Source organism: Thamnophis sirtalis, unplaced genomic scaffold, assembly GCF_051295495.1.
Source record: "Thamnophis sirtalis isolate CommonGarterSnake01/CBP01778 unplaced genomic scaffold, rThaSir2_p1.2 scaffold_7, whole genome shotgun sequence".
In the NCBI taxonomy this organism is placed as follows: domain Eukaryota; kingdom Metazoa; phylum Chordata; class Lepidosauria; order Squamata; family Natricidae; genus Thamnophis; species Thamnophis sirtalis.
In genome coordinates, this window is record NW_028261387.1 from 19,661 (window position 1) to 47,220 (window position 27,560).

Consider the following 27,560-nt stretch of genomic DNA (forward strand, 5'->3'; position numbering starts at 1 on the left):
ATCACATCCCTGCTTTTAAAAATGTCAGTATCTATGTGCAGAAGCAGTGGAGTAGCTCAAAAAACCCACACATATCTGCCTATATGCTTAGTTATGTTGAACACATAACCCAAGGACTCTTAAATATACAAGTGATACATGTTTACAAAAGTACCGTATTTTTCGGAGTATAAGATGTACCGGAGTGTAAGATGCACCAAGGTTTTGAAGAGGCAAATTAACAGAAAAGTAGATAGGTAGATAGAGGAATAGAGAGGGAGAGAAAGAGAGAGAAATACAGTAGGTAGGTAGGGAGAGAGAGAGAGAGAGAGAGAGAGAGAGAGAGAGAGAGAGAGAGAGAGAGAGTAGTTAGGTAGGTAGATAAATAGGTAGAGGGATAGAGAGAGAGAAATAGAAAAAGAGAGAGAGAGAGAGAGAAATACAGTAGATAGGTAGGGAGAGAGAGAGAGACAGTATTCTCATCAATCAGTTAAAGAGATTTTCAAAAGAAAAAAAAAGTGCACTCTGCTAAATGTTTTTTTTCAAAAGCGGGGTTTCAGGAGGCAAAAAATGCTGTACTCAATGTATAAAACGCACCCAGATTTTCAGCCTATTTTTTGAGGGGAAAAGGTGTGTCTTATACTCCGAGAAATACGGTATATAATATTTCAGCTTGCATTATGACTGTGACCTACACTGTAAACTACTGACTAAATGAAACTATTTGAGATTCCTGGAAGGGATTAGAAGCATGAAGCCTTTCTCTGTATGACAGTTTAAAATTCAGTCACTGTGACCAGAGGTTTATTTTTCTGAGCTTTCGGACTTGTGCTGGAGCCCATCTTAAGGGAACTGTAGAACCCTGAAGATGGGCTCCAGCATGAGTCCAAAAGCTCGGATCCGGATTGGATCTTGAAACATTATCCTGTGACACATATCTGTCTTTATCTGTTAAAGGTTTTTCTTTTTAGGCTAACACAGGGGATACATGACAGATACTTACTTGTGAAGAAATTTCTCGAGACTGACAAAAATGGAAGTCAGGAGGAGGAAAGAAAACAAAACACCATTCAAACAACAGTTTCCAAACAAAGAAAACACGTAGACAATTTCATGATATTATGGGTGAAATAAAGAATTAAATCCTTGCACAGTATGACGTGACAAATCTTCAGCTTTGAGTATAGGATAAATAACCCGATTAACCAAATTTCTTAATTGTCTTTTCTCTGTTTTTTACCAGCTATGATATGATTTTAAATAAGTGTTTCTCAACCTTGGCCATTTTAATAAGAGTGGACTTCAACTCCCAGAATTCTCCAGCCACCTTGGTAGCTGAGGAATTCTTGGAATTGAAATCCAAATATCTTAAAGTAAGAAACACTGCTCCAAAATTATACATATGATATGGAAAGTAGTAAAAGATTAAATTCCTATTGAAATTTATTTTAAACATGATCAAGAATATAATAATTTTAATGGGGCTTTTTCCTAATAAATTTTAACATCAAAGAACTTGTGCAAGTTTGTTTTACATTAAATCTTAACAAAGAGGGAAGTGAATTCATTAAAACAGTGAAGGCTTCATATTATAGACTAAGGCTTTTGCCTCAGTAAATATTTGAATGGACAATTAAAAATACTTATTAATAATTATTTCTGTGCTTAATATATAGATGAGATTATTCTGTTTCCACATTTCAGTGCTACAATCCATATCAGTCGTGCAATTTATGCATTTGCAAGTAATTTAAAATAGTAACTCAGGCAAATAATGCCAATTTCACACATAAATAACAGATTCAAATTAAATACTATGCTACATAGTTGAGATAATAAAATTCTTCCCAGCTAGAATGTTTTAGATTGCAGGTGGAGGTCCATACGATTCAATGCTCCTTCATAATATAATAACATATATTACATGGAAGAGATTTTGACAGACATCCCATGACTGCCAAGCTTCATATGACTAGATAGATAGATAGATACATCGGTAGGCAGATACATAGATGTTTTCTGGGGTTATGAATTAGGACTGGACACAAGAAGGGAGCTCTTGCCTACAGAAGATCTCTATTCTCTATTGTCCCAAAGTACCAGACATAGAAGAGTAAATTTAAGTTACAGCACAGCACAGTAGATTCTTCTGAAGGCATCTACTGGTTTTGGGGAAAACTCCTTATGTTACAAGCAATTCAATAATGGTACCAGTTAGCCAGGGACTAATGGACTTCCCTTCATTGCATCAGTTTGAGGGGAGACTAGCATGCTTTAATCTGAATTGTTGCACTGAGGAGGAAATGGGTTTGGTGGCTCCATTCATGCATCCTTCCAACTCTGGGATTCCCTTTCATTAAAAAAAGGTCAACCATTAAAACAAAACAAGTTAAACAAAACTGAGATACTAAAAAAAAATAAAAAAGAAAAGAACCCTTACTAGAGTTGAATTAGTATTCCTACTGAGTATTCCTTCTTAGCACAGGAATATCAAGAATATATGGATAAGAATATCGGGGCAATGCTAGCATCAGTACGCATGTCTGCATTGTTCTAGTCCTCATCCAAATGAGTGAAACATTTACACAGACATATATTAATGGATGGTTGCAACACATGGACTAAATATGTATTTGAGCTAACAAGAGTTTTTACAAAATGATGACATACACATTATGACAAATACATAAAAATACATATATATCCCCATTATCAAATCTTGTGGACTACTAAGTCAGAATGAGACCGGTTTGTAACGTTAAGGCACTAGACTACAAACTGGGAGACCATGAATTCTAGTCCTGCCTTATCACAAAGCCAACTGGATGGCCTTGCCAAAATGAGTCATTCTTCCTCAAGAAGAGGCAAGGACAGAACAGTAGGATTATGCACTTAATACACAATTAAGTGCTTTAATTCATGAAAACGTACCTCACCATATGCAATTCAATATTATTCATTTAATACTAAATACCAGTTCAAGTAATCATAGTTTAGAAATCATAGTTATAAAATTCTGCAGATACGTTGGGCTACTTAACCAAAAATCTTCTATATCATAGTTTTATGCTCCATTTCTTTAGGTACTGAAGTGAAATGGAACAGTTATGCATGAATATTTAAGGCTAGTATCAGACTGAAAATTGTCCTCCAAACAAACTTACATAATTATGGATCCCCTCCACCCTCCTTGCTGTCTTGAATTTTCATTTCAATTTATATTTCTTACACTATCATGGTTGCTATATCTTGAGGTAGACGGCGATAGAAACAAGTGCTTTATATTTGATATGATTAAATTAAATAAGCATATTTTTATTTTATTTTTATGGTGGTATAATTCAATCACAATAAATCAGTTGATTTCTCATATTAAGTCCTTTCACCTCCCCAATGATTATTAGTTATTTAATCATTAAAACACTGTTATTTTTTCACCTAAATATTGTTTCTGAGGATCTGAGAAATGGTACAGGTTTTGGAAGAGAACTTTAAAAGCTTCAAAAATTTTGGGTTGACGTTATGCAAAATGTGAAGGCTTTTGGTATAATTTTTTCTCATTTGGAAAGAACAACATTTCATGGAAGCCCAAAAGGTGTTTTTCAAGAAGCAACTGGACTTTCTTCTTGTTCTTTGAAGACGTTTCATTTTTCATCAGGAAGCTCTTCAGCTGACAAAGTTTCCTGGATGAGAAGCAAAACGTCTTTAAAGAAAAATAAGAAATTCCAGTTGTCTCTTTGGGACAATCATAACCTGTATGATTGAAAATCTCCATAGACGTTTCATGGAAGTGCGCTCTGGATGTAACGTATAGGCTTCTTCAGATGTGCTCTTTGAATTTTCATGGAAAGAGTTTTACTTGCACATGGCAATTTGTAGGGATAACTATGCTTATGAGGACAAAGGGGGGAAAGTCCAGCTTTGACCTCTTTTTTTATATACTCAGATATTCTTGTAGAATCTGTAAATAGAATCATATGTGTTTTTCAGTAACTGAATGTGAGCCGAGTGATTCCCAATAGAGAGTCAGGCTTCCTTCTAGCAGAATTTACCAGAAAGGAAGAAAAGCCAGAGAATCATGTAAACACATTGTTTTGGGAACAGAGGGCTTCGACCTAAACCAATTTATATCTTGCACCTTGGCAGAACAATTTGGGAACTATTAGTGTAGAATATGTGCATGATCCCCAAACACATAATGGATAGAAGTCACAGGTTAAATTCAATGCTGCGTGAAGCATATCCATAGTATGTCAACAAGTATTTTAAGACATATGATGCTCCTTCATATTTTACGTGTATCGTGAAACAGAAGCATTCTATAAGGGATAAATATAATCCCATAACGAAATAACAGTCAGCATGAGTGAAACGTAAGTGAAATATTGCTAAATAAGATTATTCCCACACAAATCATTACAAATATTTCATGGGTCACATTCTTTACAAATGTCTGTATGACAATGAAAATGTCCAAACCTCAGATGTCACCAGTTTTTGTGATTCGGTCCTGTAGATTCCTATAGGAATATCTCCAGTCGAAGAACAAAGCTTCTGATAAAGTCTGGCATAAGTTCTGATCCACAAATCATCTTCTGTGATTTTCATCTAAGCAATGAGAACAGAAACGGCACAGCTCAAATCACTGATTTATGTATTCATTCAAACGTCATCACCCAAAATATTACAGTCAGCAACAAAACTTACAAAGCAAAGCATTATTTATTGTACTCTACAATCCTTCAGTCCTTCCTGAGCATAATATATGATGTCAATCCAGGTCCAGGTTCCAGAAGCGTTCAGTTATTACATATACCGTATATGTGATTTAAAAAATCATTGCAAACTTTGTGCTTTGTATCGTTGTAGGTACTATTTAAATTTAAATGAAGCAACTGCAGTACATTTTAATTCATTGTCAAATGGCCTATCTGCTAAGGCCATCAAATCCTTCAGAAAAAAAATGGGTTGATGTGGCTGCTTTGAAAGTTGCCTCGGTCTGTCTCTGCAAATGCGGTTCTTTTCCTTTGCCCATACACCTCTACCTCCCACGTGTGTCACCTCAGCTTCTTTCCCTCTCATCACTTTATGACGGGGGTGTCAAACTCGCAGCCTGATGCATCACGTGCTGGCCACTCCCACCCATTGTAGTGAAGGAGAAAAAAAGTTGCAATACGTCACGTGATGATGTGTTGTTGTGGGTTTGACACCCCTGCTTTAGAAAGAACTTGTCTCCCCAATAACAAATGTACAAGTGCTTTGCAAGTAGTCCTTTTGAAGACGTTTTCTGCCAATAGAGAGAGAGAGACAATACCCAACTACCCTCTGCGGAGGAAAAAGAGCAGAATCAGCTGCAGAATTTAATTGAATAGTTTAAAAGTGTTAACTTACAGAACAGAGAAATCCAGATCCTGGTGTAGTATCTAGTCCCAGCAGAAGTCTGGCGATAGAGATCATGTAATCCTTAACGAATGACTAAAGATTTAAAATAATATAAGAAATGCTTAAAACATGGCTTAAGTCATTAATATTCACAGAAAGAAAGTGTACATACAAAACGGCTATTTTTGTGGGAGGCGGATGTTCATTTGATTCAGAGAAACTTGGCTATATGACTGATAGTGTACAATGCTTGTCCTTTGAAAGCTATAGATGTGCTATATCCATAAAACGACTTCTTTCTCCAACCTTGGCCATTTTTTTACTTCTTTTCCACGTTTCTAATGGCTGGTGAGTACACTGGACTAAATAGAACAGTTAATCCTTTAATTCATACAGTGTAGTCTGAGCTGGCCCTCGTACACTGGACAACATAATTATCTCAGCTAGCTCAAATCTTGGAGAGTTCCTTGTCCTGTGCATGGACAAAAAATGAACTAATTAAATGACAGAAAGTTGCCCTAAGAACTTTGCATTCCATTACGGAGACTCTACTGGCAGTTTGGCTCAAAAGGCTGCCCAATGCAAAACAAAGAGGAAATAAAACCCCAAATGGCTTTTATACGTTTAAAAGATGTTGACTCATTTACTCAATCATGTTTATATAATCGTAAAACAAGCCTGCTAGAAACAGTAGGTAGTATTACTATGCCATATTGTTTAAAGAAGAACAAGGGAATGGAGACCTGATTGGCTTACAAGTATGTTGCAAATGTTTTCAGTGTAAAACCTGATGGATTTTCCCTGTTGGGATGGTGGAACTATTTTTAAGTCAGGGAAATGATACATGGTCAAATGTTTTTTTTTCATGTTTTTTTTTCATTTTCACTTTATTTGTATGCCGCCCTTTTCCCTGGGGGACTCAGGGTGGCTCACAGTTCAAAAGGGGGGGGGGGAGGACAAACAATTTACAACATGGAGACACTACATCATTTAAGAACACAACAGTCATACAATTCGAGTGGGGTTAGAATCGTTAACCCCAGGCCAGCCGGGACAGCCAGATTTTAAGGGCGGCGCGGAAGGACTGGAGGGTGGTGAGGGTCCAAATCTCCACGGGGACCTCATTCCAGAGGGTCGGAGCAGCCACCGAGAAGGCTCTCCTCCGGGTAGTTGCCAGTCTACACTGGCTGGCTAATGGAATTCGGAGGAGGCCTAATCTATGCGATGGTGAATGCCTTGGACCTAATCCAATCCTATATCCCAGACCTGTCTTTTTCTTGTACTTTTAAAAAAATGATTATATATATATATATATATATATATATATATATATATATATATATATATATATATATATATATATATATATATATATATATATATATATATATATATATATATATATATATGTTTTCTGAGGTTTTCGCGGGTGTTAGTATGTAGGTCTCTAGTTGTTTGGGTTTTCTCCCGCGTAGAATTGGAGATGTCTTGGCGACGTTTCGACGAAGTCTCATTCGTCATCTTCAGGCTGCTTCAGACTACTTCAGGTTTGGTGTTTCCAGTGGATATATATAGTTTGATAAAATGCCCAGACTCATAATGGTGATGTTTATGTGGAAGTAAGAAGCCTTTCTATGCAGTAAAACTTGTATTCTAGTTTTCAAATCTGCAGGTGTTTTTTTTTTAAAACTGATTAGCTCCTGTTTTTCAAAATCTTTCTTTTCAAACAAATAATCAGCTTTGGAAAAGACGAGAACACAGTTTAGTTGCTCAGAGATGAAACTCAGGTCAGGAAAAAAAAATCAGCATCATTTTTATTGTTAATGGCAGCAAACATCTGAAGCCTAGTTGTGCTATGATGGGGTTGTTTGAAACCTCAGAGCTCCCTAAACACAACTCAGCAGCAGCATATTCATTAACTCTGCGGTAAGTACTGTGATGAAAAATGAATATCTTGAAATTGTCTGTATTGCGTGCCCAGCTTTCGTTCCCCTGACCCTAATTTTTGAAAAATGGTCCCCCGTTTGGTTCACATGCCAGAAGAAGATAACTGTTTGGTTGCAGTTTTAATGGTATAGATATGTTGGGCTACATCTAAAGCAATCCTAAAAGTTAAAAAAATAATAAATATGTATGGATGAGGATGCGCTAGTATGTCTACACAGCACATTCAAATATTTAAACAAATATGCAACATGGAAATGTTATTAAATGACTGAGCATTAGGTATTATTCATTATTATTGGAAAATCCCAAGAGTTACACTTCTAAAACAAGGAAATTAAGTATAAGATTTATAAGCCTTGAGAGCTGTGTGTGATGCCTCCCTTGGACGACCCCCCCCCAGGTTGTTCCTCAGAGGTCAGCTCCAGGGAGGACGAGCTCATTCCCGGCATGTCAGGAATGGAGTTGATGGATGGCTCTGAACAGCTGGCCAGAAGAGAATTGGAGGAGGGGAAAGCTTACAGAGGCAGACAACCAGCAAAGAGTAGGAGGAGCTGCCTTCTGCGCCTGATCCGAGAGCAAGCAGGGCAGAGAAAAGCAATAGAGGTTGGGAGGAAAGGGCCCCGCCCATCTTGATGGTCTTCACTAGGAAGCTGGCTATGTATTACAGGAGGAAGAGGGAAGCGTTGCTGGGAGCAATGTGTTGGTGTTGTAGGTGCCTGTTTGATTGTCATACTTCCTGCTTCATTATGTTTTGTGTTTTGGAGACTTTGAACTTTTCTTGCCAACTGAGCTCTTACGTGCAAATTTAAGTTTTGCCTGGTGGATTTAAGTTCGTTTGGTGGACTTTCAATTCCTTTATGGACTATTGGCCCATTGCTTTGTGGACCAATCTTGGCCTGCTTGTGGCTGGACTTATTTGGGACAATTCTGAGTCTTGGTGAAGGGAATTGCTGGGGAACATTGATAAACTCATTAAACCACAGCTACGCGTGTGAGAGTGGGGCAGCATGCTATGTGATCGAGTGGTTTTCAGGTATTGAACTAAGAGCCTACATTCAGGAAAGAAAATTATCTCTGTAACTTTGGACCAGGCCCTCTCCCCGTCCAACAGAAGAAAAATAGGAAGAAGGAACACTTGTCTTGAGGTCCTGGTGAAAACAAGGACAAACAGAGTTCTCTTTATGTCTTAACTTGGTTGATAGAGAAATTCTTAAGGACGAATTCTTTAAAAGAATACATTTTACCCTTCACAGTACCTGATACAGCAAGGTGTCCAGCATGCTGATACTGAAAACTCTGCCAGCAGCAAAGGGCAATCGAAACATGAATGCCAGGTTAGAACCTTTCTCTCGTTCCTTCTGTTTCACATCGGAGTGAAATGTATGGAGGGAAGGGGGGGGAGGGTGTTTGGAACAGAAAAAGACAAAAAGATAATGTCAACATTTTAATGCCTTAAATAAATTGCACTTGAGAGGGGTCAATGAGAAACATTATTGCTACAGTAAACATTTCCTCAGTCCTTGCTGTGAATCCATTAATACTCAAGGAGGTAATGGTGTATCTCAAGAGCATTTCCCCCCCAGGACCCAACATTTTGAGAGTTATCTTCTGAATCAAGAACACAATAGTCGTGCCTCCAGTGTGATACAAACCAAATTCCAACATGAATTAAATTATTGTGAGTCTCACCATATGAGGGTATGTCACTTTCCAGTCTACAAAGAGCTCCCCAAGACTTTGAATATCCTGAGCAGTGGTTTATCTCCAATACTTGCCAATCCACAGGAAGTTCCTTGCCGAATTGGCATCTTGCCATGGTTATCTGTATCAGTTCATGTGGGGTATAAGTGAGACCTACATGCCATCATGATCAATCTCTGTGATGGAGAAAGGACACCTACACTCTGAAAAATAGAGTGCAAATGGCAGAGAAGCTATCTCTTAAATAAGCTTTCTTACCATTTGATAGTAATGACTATCAAATTAATAATAGAAATGAGATAACATTTCAATTTCCTAAAATATTATATAGCTATTGATTTAAAAGTTGTAGTTTTCTTACCAATGATTTCTTTGAATATAAGCAAAGATATGGTATTAATTGCCTATTATTAGCACAACACAATGTTCTTTTAATGATCTTCTGAACAGAGGCCTGTTTTCGATATTTTCATACTTCAGTTAAATTGACACTTAATATACAATGTAAGAGATTTGTTTAAGAAACTTCCCTAAGGATTTTTCACTGAGCAATTTTAAATTTCAATCCATTTTCTCTCAAGGCCAATATTGTAGGATATGAAATATATTTTCCTGCAAAAATGGTGAGCAAGAAAATAAACTATAATTAAAAATAAAAATCATTCCCAATAGTTTAACAATATTTAAAATATCTTAATATTAACATATACATTGATTTTCCTTCCAGTTTGTATATTTTACAGTAAGATATTATTGAAACTATAACGCTGAATACCATCAAAATAATCATCCACCCGGGCTGAGCCCAAAAGTAACATTACACCCGAAAATGGAAAGCAACTATGATAAATCAAATGAAAACATGAAAAATAGGGCATTTGACCGCTTAATGTTATCACAATATGTTCAACCATTTTATTAATTTCAAAGCCAGATCTGAAATTTATCAGTATAAAAGACATTTTGGTGATGATATTAGAACTGTATTTCAAAGAGTGTAAAGCAAATGTCCTCATTAGAAAACCAAAATCTATTGTTTGCTGTTGGAATAAGGGATATACTCTAATTACACTTGCTATTATCAGATTCAGATTAGATCAGAGAATTTATTACGGTCCATGATCAGGAAACAGGTCACAAAGAATATGATCCCAAAGCAAAATCAATTTGAAACAGTTAATAAACTGAAACATGTATATAATCTTGAGTTAACTATGGACATCATTATAAAACTGATGGCATAACAGCAAATTTGACACAATATCAATTGTACCTACAGGAAGAAAACACATGAAAAGATACATATCGATACTTTCCTTCCATTAAGGACAAAGGCAGGGTATCAAAACAAGCTAAGATGAAAGCCTTGTGGTATTTTGCAATCTCTTCTTTCTATTAAAAAAAACTTATCCCGGGAAAATGTTTTATTTAGGTTTTATTTCTTTGGTTCTTAGCATTATTTCTCTGTAACTCAATATCTATTATTTACCATTTTGCAATATATTTAACTTTGGAGAAATCCAAGAATTGCAAGACAATTTAAAAAGACCATAGTTGTATATAGTTTTATCTTCAAGATCTTCTTTCAATTTGCGTGAAAGTTATCCAGCAGACTCATAAGGGCTAAATTTGTCAATTTAAGGCAATAAGTGATCTTGCTTATCCAAATCTATGCTTCTCCCGAAACAAATTTTGTCTCCAAACTATGAACAGATTAGCAGACTCCAAAGAAAGCCTTCAAACATTTGAATTGAATTGTTTCTCGTCATCTCAAGTCCTTGTAGATGAAAGTGTTTATGTTGTATAGCATAGTTTGGCAACTCCCTTGTTTTGGAAGACTCAAATGACAAAGAAAATTGGGAAACACTTTTAGAGAGAGGGAGAGGGAGGAAGAGAGGGACGGAGGGAGAGGGAATTGGAGCTAAACTTCTGGAGGCAACTTCTGTTCCACTGATTAATTGTTCTGTCAGGAAATTTCTCCTTAGTTCAAAGTTGCTTCTCTCCTTGATTAGTTTCCACCCATTGCTTCTTGTTCTACCCTCAGGTACCTTGGAGAATAGTTTGACTCCCTCTTTTTTGTGGCAACCTCTGAGATATCGGAACACTGCTATCAAGTCTCCCCTAGTCCTTCTTTTCATTAAACTAGACATACCCAGTTCCTGCAACCGTTCTTCATATGTTTTAGCCTCCAGTCCCCTAATCATCTTTCATGTTTGTGGGAACAAAGTGGGAACCTGCCTGTTAATTGCAGTTGAAGATTGAAGACTAGGGTCAGAGACTACTTGGATTAACAAATTAGACTACCACACTTCATATAAATTTATAACAGATTAAACCAGAAATAAAGTTTTCATACATTCATAAAATATAAATTCTGAGTAGATGATTAGTTATGTAGCATGTGAGGTTTTCATGCAAGTATCAAGATTTATGACCACATATTCCAAATGGGCATTTATTCTCTTTCTAGACAGCTAAAGAAATTTAATCTTTTTGTCAGTCACATTTAAATAAAAAACAAGTGTCATGTACATGTTGAAAGATTAAATATTTGCATAAGTCTATATACCTTCCTACATTTTGGTTGTACTTTTTTTAATCTTTTTCACTGCAGTTATTAATCATACAAGCTTTTTAGAATATGATAATACATGGAATTGAATCAATGAGTTGGAACAAAGTGCCAAGCAATGAACTTCACAGAAAATACTATTTAATGTATGCTTCATTTGTTCTAAACATTAATTCAGTTTTAATTGCAAATATTAGGATCCTTTTACACATTATTTTCTTTTAAAGAAAATATTGGGTTGCCCTCTATTATTTTTCATTTGTGGTTTTCAAAATAAAGTCTGCAGTACTCCATAATTAGTTTCGTTTTATCCTATCTACATTACTCAAAGAGCAGGAGGACCTTACAAAGGTAAAAAAGGAGGAAAAGGAGAGGCAAAACAGCTTTGGTAAAATATGGACATGGTTCTTTTTATTTTTATGTTCATGCCTGCTTATTCTTCTTTGTTTTCTTTTAATCTTTTAATCAAAGATTATCTGCACTATGTCTGGAGTTGTCGCAATGTTTTTTCCATTTAAAGGAATACTGGGGAAAAGTATGGAAATACATCTGAAAATACCCTAAAAATACTCAGCATCTCACAATAACAAACCAATGGCACTTCTTTTGTTCTGAAATCGGGCTTCTGGGGTGGAAAAAATCACGTATGTGCTAGATTTCTTTTAACAAACTGGTAGAATTTGGAGAGACCAGAATTTCCTTTCTAAGAATTGGCTTCTGTCCAATTCTCTGCATGTCTCTGATAAGAGAAAAAGATATGGATACCAAACTATAAAACCCTGAAATAGTCACATTCCTGAAATCATAGGAATGAACCTTAACTGGACCTTAAGTTTTCATTTTACAATTGTGTTCCAGTAAATACTATAATTTAATTTTAGTTAACTTTATCCGTTGGCTATCATTTTTGCAGTTTATTTGTAAGCAGTAAAATGTGGGCTGGAATATCTTTAACTATTACCAAATTTATTTTAACCTTTGTTGCAAACACTCCCTCCCCCTCAACAAAAGTAATAATACTGTAGCCCCCAAAATACTTGTATTTCATTACTTTATTGTCTCATTGACAATTTTAGGGATCATTTTATAGATTTGACAAAAGGGTCCTTCCTCCCTCCCTCCCTCCCTCTCTCCCTCCCTCCAACACTCAGCTGCACAAAGTTGGTACACGTCAGGAAAATGTTACAGAATTAGATTTCCTTTTCTTAATTCTTATTTCCAGTCTTGTGTTATAATTTAAGATGCAGTCTTGTCCCTGGTATGTGGTATGAACAAAATGTTCTCTTCCTGTTGTCATACATAATGATACCGCCGTGGTTATGACAAGATAGAACTATACATCATCCAAATCTCACCCAAATTGCTACTAGATTAAGAAAAAGAACCTCCCATTCCTTAAAAGTGCTTAATTCTCAAAATACATACTTAAAAAGAATGAAGAAAATGGGGGGGGGGATTAATACTTCATTAGCCTTCAATCTGTGAGTTCTATCTCTAAAATGTAGTGGATTAAGAATATTTAAAAAAAAGATTTGGCAGAAGAGTGAGCTTCTATCAGTTCATACAAAAATAATGTATAACATATTAATTTGTTTGGGCTGCTGTTGCTGTCAAGCCCATACCAACTGCTCATAAGAAATAATGCAAAGAGCTAATTAGTCAGATTTATTCAAAGGAAAATATCTATCTTGGAAACTGGATATTCATATTTTCATTCTCATTGACCTGTGAGTACACTAAAGCTTTTTTTTTTAAAAAATCATCTTGTTAACAGCCCCCTTGACAGGGTGGAAATGTTCCCCCTTACTTCCCAGTTATAGAAAGAATATACAATAGCAAATAGGTATTCCCATTCCAGGTCCATAAAGTTTCATTATATCTGCCTTACTATCTGAGTTTACTCTTTTAAAAAAAATAATGGCTCTTTTAACAGCTTCTTTATGATTGTTTTACATATGGAAGCTATCCAGAATCTTATGAAAGGGTTGGCACAGAAATTATTTAAAACAATCAACTAAATCCTCATATTTATCGAAATGACTTTGTATCCTAAACTGAATGCATTATAAACATTTTTTTAAAAAATCCCGCAAAAGTTATGGTTGATTCATACATATTTGTTCATCACATTAGCTTTATAACTCCTGCATAAGTTTCTTGAAGCATCACAGAACTGAAAGTACAGGAAAATACTTCTCTTAATTTCTCTTTACTTTACTGAAGTTATTTCACATAATCAGAAGCTCATCATCAATTGTATTGTAATGAATTAATGTACTCACTGTTGTGAACTAGGCCTTAACTGTTTTAATCCTACTGAACCAATGGTGGGATTCTTTTTTTTACTACCGGTTCTATGGGCGTGGTTTGGTGGGCGTGGCTTGGTGAGCGTGGCAGGGGAAGGATACTGCAAAATCCCCATTTCCTCCCAATCAGCTGTGACTCGGGAGGCAGAGAATAGATGGGGGCAGGGCCAGTCACAGGTGGTATTTACTGGTTCTCTGAACTACTCAAACTTTCCCCTACCGGTTCTCCAGAACTGGTCAGAACCTGCTGAATACCACCTCTGTACTGAACACAATTGGAAAACTTTAATTCTGTATATTAGGGATACCCAACCTGTATAATAGAGATGGCCAACTTTAAGACTTGTGAACTTCAACCAAGGCTGGGGGATTTTGGGGGTTGAAATCCATAAGTCTTAAAATTGCCGAGATTGGATACCTCTGCTGTATAGGATAATAGTCAGTTCCTCTTTTCAGTAGAAAATTAAAAATAAAATCCCTATCTTTCCTGGAGTATATTCATCTTCCTAATCATGCCTTGAACAATGAGGGAGGGGATTCACTTGAACTTTAATTGAAATGAAGCAACCAGAAAAGTTAGAATTTGACTTTGGGCATGTGAATCCTCACATTTTTCTGCTGAACAAAAGGCTCTTGCTTGATCAGTTGCCAACTGTGATTGCTTAGCTATTTCCAAAGAGAAAAACAAGGGCCGTTTACAGCTGTAGTAGCAGATGGAGTTCTCTTTCTGACTTGGGGAATTCTTGCTTCAGAAGCCCATTAAGGCACCGAGTCAATTTTCCATGTTCGGTTATACACTTTTGCTGAAGGCAACGGTTGCATTTTGGGGTGCCTTTGTGCTGCAAAAACCTAGGAATTAACAGTCAGCTACGCATCATATCACACAAAGCAATTTCCTGTCAAATATTTAACTGCATTTCATTGTGTACAAGGGAATTCTGGGAAGCTTCATGAACCAGTGATTGCTAGCTGGAAAAGGTGGGGTGAATTAAAATACATCAATAAACACAGCCCCGAGCAAGAAGAAATGAACTAATTTTTCGGTTTATGGGTAAGTAGAATTAGACTGTGCTTAGTAGCTTTCTGCAAGCATTCCCATTTTTAGGTTAAGAATAGGCCATCTGCTGCCCTCAACTTAATTGAAATACCTTTCACAAGCAATCAGTTCAGACATGGGCCAAGATCAGTCCCCCTCTTAGCAGTCTGTTGGAAAAGAACAGAGGGAGGGAGAGAGGGAGGGAGGGAGGGAGGGAGGAAAGAAGGAAGGAAGGAAGGAAGGAAGGAAGGAAGGAAGGAAGGAAGGAAGGAAGGAAGGAAGGAAGGAAGGGTCACCCTTCAACAATAAAGTTACATTCTTTATGCATATGCATTTCTGGCAATATGTTGGGATGAGTCATAGGAAGTATTCAATATGACATATTATGAGAGGTGAGCCACATTGCACGTATTTATGCAAACACACAACCCACATATACTCTGCCTCTCAAGACACAAGGAATAGATCTATCAGAATAAGAAATTACTAACTGAGTTTTCCACTGTGGGTGTCATAAGTATTTCTGCCAGGAGCCATGCATGTCTCAATACACTGCAGTGAAACCGTGAAGGCAAACGTATTTTCTTTTCTGGGGGGTGGCTTTCAAAATCTTCTGCCTTCTTCAAACATGAGGAACTGAATAGAGTGTTATTACATTTTGGCTTGGATTTCTGCGTGGTAAAAAACCTCGAAACCCTGCACGGAAATAATAAGCAGCTTTGGAATATAAACTTTATCTAGAGATAAAGTTCCTGGATTGTAGTCATGAGTATCCTTGAAAAGTAAAAGACTGCTTTAAGAAAGGCCATTGCATTCCATCTTTTGTCCATAGCTATCAATCAATGCATTCTTTTAGCCAGATAGCATGTGGTTTACAATTTTCAAAGAGAGATGCTATCACTTCGGCCCACAGCCTATAGAAATCCAATAATACATAAGCTTGTATACTGATAGGAAAGTACTTAAACAGCTAAGTATAGCTCAAAATATCTTCCAACTTGAGAACTTTAAAGGAATAAATAATTTCAATGGTAATGGATGGGTAATCTCTTAAACGTAACTAAACAATTGGAGTTATTTTCTCTATGTGTTTAAACTCGAAAGGATAAGACAAGAATGACAAATACATTTATGGAACAACCTGATTAACATAAGAAATTTTAACGCACTCATTTCAGTGGAACAAATAAGAAAAATGCTTTTACTTTGGGACTCACACTAACTGACAAATGTGAAATTATGCAAAATATACTTTCATTTCTCATTTCAGACAAATTTTCCCACTTTTACTCCAGGAAGAAACTGACTGGTTTAATCACTCACAGTATTGCTATTATGGGCTATTAGACCATTGAGAGTTCATGAAAAATCACAGATGACCTTATCGAGGATCCAATCCTATCTTTAAATCAAAACTGTTTTGAATCAAATCCTATTTAATCCTTTTCGAAGTTGGAGTAGACCTAATCAGCTGCTTTAAATAATTGTTATTTGAAGCTCTGTGTTTTTATAGACATTTAGGAGCAGCAGATGTATTAATTGTAAAAGGCCAGAATTTATATCAAAATCTATTTTTAGAATTTGTGTCAAAGACTGAGTGCAGTAAATAAAGTGCCCAGGAAATTTATGACTGAATTTGGCCATATTTCCAACCACCTGATATAATATACAGTGTACATTAATAGTTGATTTTCCTTCTCTGAAGTCAGCCTACTCATCTTCTAAAATGTTTTCAAATTTACCATAAATATCTGCAAATAATATTCCCAGCATAAGTGTACAAATTGTACTTAAACTGATCGATGGATAATTGGAAGGGCTAATCATGGTTCCATCCTTATGAATGGATAAAATAACAGGTAGTATCATCTTTTCAAGAAGACATGCTGTTTTATTCATTTATATCTAAAACGGAGCCTGAATAGCCATCATTTCTTTTATTCAGCTCAGATGCTATAATATGTTCCCCACCTGGAAATTTGCCGTTTTCATTTGGGAAATCATTTTGTGAACTTTAGCAAACATGATTAGAAGAATCCATTTAAGCAACAAATCCAACATTATCTCAGGAACAGCACAGAGTTCTGTTTGGGACTATTTAAAGGTATCTTTCTCAAACATCAGCTTCGATATGACAATCTATTCTTGTTTTGTTCTTACTAATGCTTTGCACTATCTTTTAAATGAAACAGATCAACTTGTATGGATGGACAATTATTAAATCTGTATACTTTGATTTTCCAAAAGTGCTTGGTTAGTACACATTTTCCTAGCAAATCAGTGCTTGGATTTTAAATGGTTCCATTTCATTACTAAGAAGATGCTTTTGTATATTTCACAACAATTTAGTATAGCTACTTCAGTGGGTTTAAAGTTGTTAAAAAGACTGAAACAAGAATCTCATTTATATTCAGTATATCTAAGTGTTCCACATTTCTTTCTTTCTGTTATTTCTATATTCACATTGGATTAATTATACAACTCCATTTTTGAAGTAGATATGTAATTCACTGGTATTTAACCTTAACATTAGATAGTATATGGTTTCTATTAACTCTATGTCCTACTCTTAGTTACAATGATTACGTCACTAAACTTTTGACTCAATAAACATAATAACGTATTATAATGGTTTCCTGACTAGACTAGATTTATACAGAGGTAGTATTCAGCAGGTTCTGACCAGTTCTGGAGAACAGGTAGTGGAAATTTTGAGTAGTTTGAAGAACTAGTAAATACCAGTTGTGAGTTGTTGTGAATACCACCTCTGACTGGCCCTGCCCCCATCAATTCTCTGACTCGCAAGCCCCAGCTGATCGGGAGGAAATGGGGATTTTGTAGTAACCTTCCCCTGCCACGCCCATCAAGCCACACCCACCAAGCCATGCTACTCCCACCAAGACACGCCCACAGAACCAGTAGTAAAAAAATTTTGAATCACACTACTGATCCTTTACCTTTAATTTGTTGATTCATCAAATCCCATTACATCATCATATAAAAAGATGGAAATAGCTGAAGAAAAAGGTCATTGAAGTCACTTGGTACAATACATAATGCTTTATACAATGGAACTCCAATAACATCAGTATATTGATTACTAATTTGGTATTAATGTGTTTAAAATTTCTGCTATCTGGACACTTTTATTAACTTTTATTATGGAGACTCATAACTTCATAAATGTAAAAATATCCGGATCTCCCAAGTTCTGACATATCCACGGAAATAATCAAACAAGAAACTTAATCATTATTTTCTAACATTTATAGCTAACGTCTGTTTATTTTATTTTTCATTAGTAAATTGGTCTAGCTTATTAGCTACGGGTACAATATCACTAATTAATAAGAGCTGATCCCAGGGTTATTTTTTTTAACAGTACTACTATTTATTTATTGTATATATATATATATATATATATATATATATATATATATATATATATATATATATATATATATATATATATATATATATATATATATATATACATACATACATACACACACACAATAAATACACAATACACAATAAATAAATAGTAGTACTTGTGTGTATGTATGTATGTATGTATGTATATATATATATATGTATATGTATATGTATATGTATATGTATATGTATATGTATATGTATATGTATATGTATATGTATATGTATATGTATATGTATATATATATGTATATATATATATGTGTGTATATATATATGTGTATGTATGTATGTATGTATGTATGTATGTATGTATGTATGTATATATATATATATATATATATATATATATATATATATATATATATATATATATATATATATATATATATCTGCCAATCTCACAAACAAATGACTCTGAGCCGCATACAACAAAGTTAAAAAAACAATGAATATTTACGAACAATATTATTGCTATTATTAAATGCTCTAAAATTATAGAAAGCATAAAGCTAAAAAGGAATAATTGGTATGCAAAGAACAGATATTAACAACAGTGGAGCCACCTCAATATTTCCTTGAGGTTTCCCTGGCCTGGTGGCAGAACCAGGTCTTGAAGGATGAAACCTTCAAGACAGGGTTCGCAACTTGGGAGTCCTCCTGGATCCACAGCTGACCTTTGACCACCATCTGACAGCTGTGACCAGGGGGGCATTTGCCCAGGTTCGCCTGGTGCGCCAGTTGCGACCCTACCTAAACCGGGAGGCTCTCACAACAGTCACTCGGGCCCTTGTGACCTCTAGGCTGGAATACTGCAATGTGCTCTACATGGGGCTGCCCTTGAAGAGCATCCGGCGACTTCAGCTAGTCCAGAATGCGGCCGCGCGAGCGATCGTGGGTGCACCTCGGTTCGCCCACATAACACCTATCCTCCGCGAGCTGCACTGGCTACCTGTTGATCTCTGGGTGCGCTTCAAGGTGCTACTTACCACCCATAAAGCCCTTCATGGTAGTGGATCTGCATACTTGAGAGACCGCCTCCTGCCAATTACCTCCTTGCGACCGATTAGATCGCACAGATTAGGCCTCCTCCAAGTCCCATCTGCCAGTCAGTGTCGACTGGCAACTACACGGAGGAGAGCCTTTTCAGTAGTAGCTCCGACCCTTTGGAACGATCTCCCCGTGGAGATTCGTACCCTCACCACCGCTCAAACCTTCCGCACAGCCCTTAAGACCTGGCTAGCCCGCCAGGCCTGGGGATAAAAGTCACAATCCGTCCCCACCCGAATGATGAATGGTGTGTACTATTTTTTATTTATGTATTGTTTTATGTTTTATTGTCTTGTACTCCCCTCCCTATATATTGTAAGCCGCCCTGAGTCCCCTCAGGGAAAAGGGCGGCCTATAAATAATAATAAAACCTAAAACCTAAACCTAAACCAGCCTCATTTCGGAGGCGTGAATAGGAGGAAGGATGGATCCATAAAGCAGATGCCCAAACAGAGAACAGTCATCACCTAAGACACTTCAGGCATAGCACTACAGTTGGTGACATACCCTGTCTGCTGGATCTGGTAGGATGGCAGATGTAACTGGGAGAGATAGTCCCTCAAATAACCTGGTCCCATGCCATGTAGGGCTTTAAAGTTCAAAACTAGCACCCTTGAATTGGACTGGAAACTGATTGGTAACCAATGTAGCTCACAGAGCAGAGGTAGTATATATAATATGCCCATCTACAAATTGTCTACGCTGCTGTATTTTGCATCAGCTGAAGCTTCCAGATACCCTCCAAGGGCAGCCTCCTCTCTATGTGGTGACAATACCACAGAACTGGTAAAAGTTTGATTTATCAAACTCAGAGGGAAAATTACTATAATCAACTTAGCTAATGTAAGTGGAAATTGAAAGATTACCGTATATACTCAAGTATAAGCCGAGTTTTTCAGCCCACTTTTTGGGCTGAAAAAAGCCGCCTCGGCTTATACTCGAGTCAGTGAAAAATTTGCCCGAAATGGAGGAGAAAAAGGGGCGGGGCCATGCCACTGGGTGATGCTCGTGAATGGCCCGGCGCCCCTGTGAGTTTCCTCTCCCTCTGTGTCAGTTTGCCGCGCAGCGCGCACCACACCATCCCCCCTCCTCACGTTCTAATGTAATGCAGGGCTGTCTTACGATTCCCCTTCCTCCCCCTCCTGCCGCTCTGCAACGATGTCCCACCTCCTCCTTGTTATGGCAAGTAGCCACATAGCGATGTCCCACCTCCTCTGGTACAGTGATCCAATGATAGGAATCACTGTGCCGTGTGTCATAGGAGGCGGGACATCGCTCCCGTGGCTGCACGGGACATCATTACCGGTAGCTGCTGCATTTCCCACCCTAGGCTTATACTCGAGTCAATAACTTTTCCAGTTTTTTGTGGTAAAATTAGGTGCCTTGGCTTATATTTGGGTCGGCCTATACTCGAGTATATACGGTAGTTTTAGTTCCTACAGCTACAAAATTATGCTCATTTGAATTTCCATCCAATAAGATTAATTTCTTAAAGGTCTAATTCTGGCATCGTATAGAATGTGTGCATCATTTGCTCTCCAGTATAAGGGAAGAATTTCTGCCTAGGGAAGTATATTGTACTACTGGCTTCTGCTGATTACAAACAGTTTCCTTTCTTGTTAAGTAGGCACTTTGTCATAGTTAGCACCATATGCTAATTTTGCCACTTAAATCCTTGAACTACTGAATTTATAATCATAATCGAGTTGTTTCCTGTTAGTATTATTTTTTAGTAAACCTCAGTATTATCTGTTTCATTTGCAACATTTAGGCTGTATTATTAAAATAATTAATTCTGCAAATTTTGTAGATTCTTTTCACTTGCTTTTTGAAAGGGACATGCACTTTTTATATATGTAGATGGTACTCATTGTCTCAACAAAGATTTCTACTAGGGCTAAAACCAGAATCATGTTATATCTCTCCTGATTATTTGGGTTCACCGACAAAAGGGTGAACGACAAAACCATGCCCGACTAAACCACAGTGACAAAACCGCGTGTTCTAAAGCACTCCGACGAATGAGCGCTGAATCGCACCGACAACAGCGTGGCGACAGAAGCGCGCTGTAAAACTAAACCTAAACCTAACCCCTAACCCTAAACGTAACGCTAAACCTAACCCTAAACCTAACCCTTAACCTAACCCTTAACCTAACCCTAAACCTAACCCTAAACCTAACCCTAAACCTAACCCTTACCTTAAGTTATAAGCGCTGTTGTAAAGCGCCATTCTGTCGCCACGCTGTTGTCGCCGTGTTGATGATGTTGCGGTTTTAGCGATGCCGTTAGTCGGGAGTGGTTTTGACATTTGCCCTTTTGTCGGGTCACGATTATTTGCAGTATAAGAATTTATGTTTTTATCATGATTTAAAACAAATACAACAATGGACAATTTCAGCTGATCTTTCTTTTTTGCTAGCTGTTTGACATTGACAATTGCTGTAATTGGTGTTGAAAAGTATTGCTGCACCATTTATTTTGACCATTTCAGTTTTAGTTGAGTTATGCTTACTGACTCTCATTTGCAGTGGGCATGATATTCTGTGTATTCAAAATGGCAGGATTAATACTTAATAACAGCATGGTGATGGGTATTAAAGGGTTCTCAGAAAAGAGCGGATGGTTTTTACTAGACCTAGTAGAGAATCCTGCACACATAACACTGTGACAGGATTAACCGATTGTTTTCTTATAATTTCATCTTTGGGGAAAAAATGGTTACAGACTCATTCTCGGACATTTTTCTTTGGTTTCCCATCTGTAATTTTACTACTTGATCCAGCACTCCCTTGAATTATATTCTATAGATATTTCACAATTATATCAATAGTTTTAATGATTAAGCATTAGATTAAGAACATTTTGAATTATCAGTTTCCAGACCAAATTAAAAAAGATAACTACATTTGAGAATCAATAAATTACATATATTTATTATAATGCAATGAAGCTTTCTTACCTTTTCCAATTTTGATAGAGCAAGAGAATAACAGTCTTTGGCCCTGAACTGCATGAATCTCATGTTGGCAGGATGAGTTAATTCAGTAATTATGCTCAAATTGGAGAACAACCTAAATGGTTTTCCAAGGAGATAATATAGTTATTCTTCTAATAATATCAGGTGGGTAAATATAATACAAATTAATACAATTACTCCAAAAATATAATTACTTGCTAGGAAATGCTACCTACAAAAAAGAAAGAAAGAAAAAAGAACACAGAGTGAAAATAAGAAAGGAAAGAAAGAAAAATAGAAAAATATTCAATACAAGGAGACAATATTAGCAAGTGGACAAAAATGTTTCAAAAGTTCTACAGTTAGTGCATATTTTTTTAAAAAAATCTCTGAACTGAATGATAATGTCTCCATTACTTAGTTATTTGAATATCTGTCTGTCTGTTGTCTGTCTGTCTGTCTGTCTGTCTGTCTGTCTGTCTGTCTGTCTATCTATCTATCTATCTATCTATCTATCTATCTATCTATCTATCTATCTATCTATCTATCATTTTTAGATGTCCAAGGCACAATATGCCTTGCGATCCTGTATGAGTATTTCACATTCTGTCATTTTTTTTTCTAAGCCATGCTGAAAATGCCACCTGTTGGTGGAAGCTAATTAATTCCTATAACGGGATAAGTATCCTGCAGAGATTCAGAGGAACCATTCCTTTAAGTAAAATATATATAACATGTATTAACACTTTAATATGTCAGATAAATACTTTATTAGTAATTGCTGTTACAATGATGAATAACTTGTTTCCAGTAACTGCAAATAACAATGAAAATACGGAGGAATATATATATATATTGGCTATAAAATACTTTTACCAATATATAGCATTGTAACTGTGTTGAGAATTTAACTTGCAATTGTCTTTTTGAAAACATTAGCCTTCTAGGCAAGAATCAATCAGCACTTTGCATTAACTTTCATTGAAGGTTTTGTTTATTATCTAAGGAGGTATTTAAAAAGTATTTGTATCAATGTTCAGATGACACTCAGTCTTTGGGATAATAATCCTTATATATAGGAGATGAAAATAAAGGTTTGTAACAAGTAAGATGTTGTGATAATAAGGAGAAATTAATTTGCTTAAAGAAATGCATATTCAGATCCTTGTATTCTATTTTACATTTGGTCTGCTCCCCAAATGGAATACATATTCCCCAAATATATATTGGGGAATATATATTCCCTAAATTATGGAATATAATTACCCATGGAAATTAGAATTTGCTCCCTAAATAGTAACATCTTCTTCACAGAACAAGAGGTTTGTAGTAGCACGAGGATACTGAAAGAGAATTCGACATTTCTAAAAAGATACATTTGCTTTTTTCTTGAAGAAGCATGGAGTTGGAGTGTCTAAAATAAAGCCTTTTCTTGAAAGCGAAATGCTAACTGAGATGATCACAAGAGAACTGGAATTATGAAAAATTGCTGTTTAGGTTCCCAGGCCTTGTTATAGTACTTTGCCCCTATTCTTGAAGCAGAGGACAAGTTTCCGTGTTTGTGATTGTTGGCTTGGCATGGGAACTGACTGACATTCTTAATATGGGCACTGAAAGCCTAACATAGTTAAAAAGAAAGTAAGAAAGAAAGAACCCAGGCATTCAATGCAGCATTCTTAAAACACAAATCATATTTCTGTGATTAACTGTAACAGTGACGATAATGATGCCACCTGCATTTTGTTTCTGTAAAAAATCAAAGCTATAAAATAAAGCTAAATAGTCTCTACCACACAATTGTAACTCAGTACAATTGTAATAAATAACCTGCACTTTATTAGCCAAGACTGCACTCCTGTGGATTTTAAAAGTAGAAAATGGACAGCTCATATATAAAAGAGCAAGAAAAGTTAGTATCAGATCATCTGCCTGATTAGATATTTTTGTAGAAACACATGGCTAATAAGTTTGAAAATGGGAATATAATGGAATTATGTACATACTTTCTTGGGAGTAAATTTGCTGGACCCAAACATATTTCAAAATACAATGTAACATGTGAATGGTATTTTTACCTAATTGTTATGCCTTGGTGCTGTGAATCTAATTAGGTGCCCTCTTAGTTAATTTTTATTCCTGCCGATTATCTTAATTTATTTTATCACAGTTGTATGGTTTGCAAGACAAAATTCAATGTTTGGGCAGCACACAATCAAATCTTGAATTATTTTCGGTCATAGTTTCTAGCTCTTACAGTTTCTGTAATCTCTTTGATTCCATTCATCCTTCTTACTGATTTCAATGTCTTCTAATTCCCTAATCATGTTTGTGTGTGTGTGTGTGAGAGAGAGAGAGAGGGGGGGGCGAGGGGGAGGGAGAGAGAGAACTGGAGCCAAATGCCCAATAAATGTAAATACATAAACTATATAATGATCTACTTGTACTACATGGTGAAAGTAAATGAGTTTCTGCATTCTGATAATTATTTCAAGGAAGAAGTCACCCTTAATGTGATCTCAGACTTATTGATTGTTCTCCAGTCCATGGTTCTCTCACTATCTCAAAATCCATAATAGCTTATTTCTCTCACTCTTTCACAGCTCTGCCTCACAACTGGAAAGGCAATTTATTGAATTGCTTAGAACTTTGTTATGAATGAAATTATCTCATTCTTCATGATGTTTAAATTTGTCATTTTTAGAATTAATTTCCTTTTTTTAATGTGTATTCTTCCATTTCAGTTCTTCTTCCAGAGGCCTGGAAGTTTGAGGATTCTGTGCAGTGTCCTAGCTATTACTCTTCTGGATAGAGAGATCTCATGTTGTTCTTGGGATCTGATGGAGTCACCCTCTCAGTTTAGGAATCAGGGCCGCAGATTTTCCTACTTGCCACACTGACATCATTATGAGATTATCCTACATCTTACTTTTAATTACATCGTTTATTTTAATTAAACTGACAGCAATTAATGCCAAGCCAGAATAAATAAACAGCTCAAAGTATAGGAAATTTGCAGCAGCACCCTTTAAAATAATACTTAAAAAAAAACCAATGATGCATATTAAATTATTTTGACATGTAGATAAGTTTGCCAATATATGATTTCTAAACTATTAAAAAGTGGCTGTTTAAACAGAGCATTTTAGCATTCGATTCTGTGAAACTATTTGCATATTAAAGTTCCATCTTCCTAAACTTTCGATGTTGGCTAGAACCTTCAGCACCAAAATTGCTAATATTTGTTTTTCTAATAGTGTGTGAAACTATATCTACTACGTCAAACTTGAATTGAAATTTTTAGGTTTTAATTGTTTTTCTTTGTACAAAGAAAATCCCAACATCTTTCTACATTTTGTTTAGTTGCCAGTACATGTAGAAAGTCTGCCATCTAGGGGTTGTATGCTATAGTTAAAACAGGAATAATCCAAACTCTTACAATTTCCATTACAAAGTAATCACGCCAGAAAAGATTTTTACATTAAGGATATGTAATTTTTATTAGCTACTCAAGTACCTTTTCTGAATTCTGAAAGTACATTTTTACAGTATCTGTTGGATATTTCTCTAGTGATGTGAAAATTAGTGTTAAATTAAGAGGAAGAAAAAGAGCACTGAACTGAGAATAACTGCAAATAAACTGCTAGAAGGCATTATTTTTCTTTGGGTAGAGGTGAAGTAATTATGGACACTGTAACATGAAAGCAAAATTTTTGCCTCTGTTAACATTCAGATTCTGTGATGTGTTTTTATCACTATTAATGTTTCAAGTTGCAGATGAAGATACTAGGCTTAAGTCATGCCCAATATACTTTTGGGAACAAAATCTTTTCTCTTATTTTTTTTTTAATCAAAGAATCCGAAGACAATTTTGCTGGATGCTTAGAGACTGTGCAAATAAAGTAGCTGGAAGTAAAATGCTTATGGGGAAAGCAGCCCCCAGATGAAAGGCCTTATTTATAAGTATGTAGGACATTTTTATAGAAAAAAAGAAGTAAAAAAGAGGCACATGCTAGTGAACCAGAGAAGACCTGGGCATTTTACGGATCACACACCTGGCCTGCGAGCAGTCCCAGTCTGATCTGGCAGTGTTGGGGCATCAGTGGGGTGGTATTGGTGGAGTGGGAGGGAGCACCAGCAGAGTAGGGGGCAATGTTGGTGGAGGGCGGGGTGTCAGTGCATGGTTTCAGGGTGGGGTGTCAGTGCAGTTAGCAGCAGAGGGTGGGCTGGCAGCAGCAGGGACCCTCCACCACAGTTCTGGCTTCTTGTGTGGTCCCTTGTAAAAATTAACTAGAGCCTGCATCACACAGACAGACATAGAAGAGTTGCATTGCTGGTTCTTGATAACTATCATGGAAAATATCTGTATGAGATAATATTGTCTGTCCAGGAACCTTTGTTGACCAGAGCAACTGGTATAATATGGTGGCTCTTTAGTAGAATTCTTTTAGAGCCTCCAGCCTTTTGGCAATTTGTTCAGCCCAGGAGGAAAGCCATTATCCAACTTAGCCACCTCCAAACCTTACTCTGTTCTTCAGACTTCTTGTTTCTTTTATGTCTCACACCTGATATCATTTTGATATCAACAGTACAACTGGTAGTAGCAGTGATTTTTTTTTCTCAAGGCAGAAATATCCATAGAATGAGAAGAAAGGCTTCACTTTTTGCTTTTCCAACCTGCTTTTTTTCATTTCCATCCATAGTTGAAATCAAGAACTACACAAAGGGCAAACAATCCAGCTCTGAGGTTGCCAGCCTTTGGTTTAATCCAGAGGAGCCTCTTTGAGCCATCTGAAGCCACCAGGCAACGGAGCAGTACAGCTTTGAACTGTTTTGAGTCCCCCGCTCCAAGACAGCCATGGTTTCAGAGGGCCAGGAAGTGCACCGATCAGATGAAGCCAAAAAGCACTGGCAATAAATTATTGATAATGACCTACTGTATATCTTCTGTTCCCTCCAACTGTTTGAGGAGTCATTTAATAATGATCTTCATGACCCAAACTCCTGAACATGGTATAAAGGAAAGGGGGGAAGAACGGAATTTCCCCCCCCCTCTGCCTTTTTAAAATCCAGAATCCTTCTCTTATTCTCCCTTCCTACACAAAGTAGCATCTATCCAAAGGTTCTATCCCTTAGCATATATTTTTTATGTAAGTACGCATAAGTGAACGCTGCATCTCATAAATCCAAAATGCTG

General features: G+C 36.4%; 1 protein-coding gene across 4 annotated transcripts in view; it reads right to left on the reverse strand.

Annotated features, from left to right (window-relative positions):
• KCNT2 (potassium sodium-activated channel subfamily T member 2) overlaps nucleotides 1–27,560 on the reverse strand; it is a 211,238-nt gene that overhangs the window by 10,747 nt on the left and 172,931 nt on the right. For 2 of the 4 annotated variants that reach the window (XM_087719175.1, XM_087719173.1), the window contains 5 exons: nucleotides 22,370–22,481; nucleotides 8,565–8,666; nucleotides 5,371–5,454; nucleotides 4,459–4,587; nucleotides 983–1,003 (listed from right to left, as the gene is read on the reverse strand). In XM_087719175.1, coding sequence (XP_087575301.1) covers nucleotides 983–1,003; nucleotides 4,459–4,587; nucleotides 5,371–5,454; nucleotides 8,565–8,666; nucleotides 22,370–22,481 — 448 coding nt within the window. The remainder of the gene's footprint in view (nucleotides 1–982; nucleotides 1,004–4,458; nucleotides 4,588–5,370; nucleotides 5,455–8,564; nucleotides 8,667–22,369; nucleotides 22,482–27,560) is intronic. The other 2 variants (XM_087719176.1, XM_087719174.1) reach the window with 1 other exon arrangement.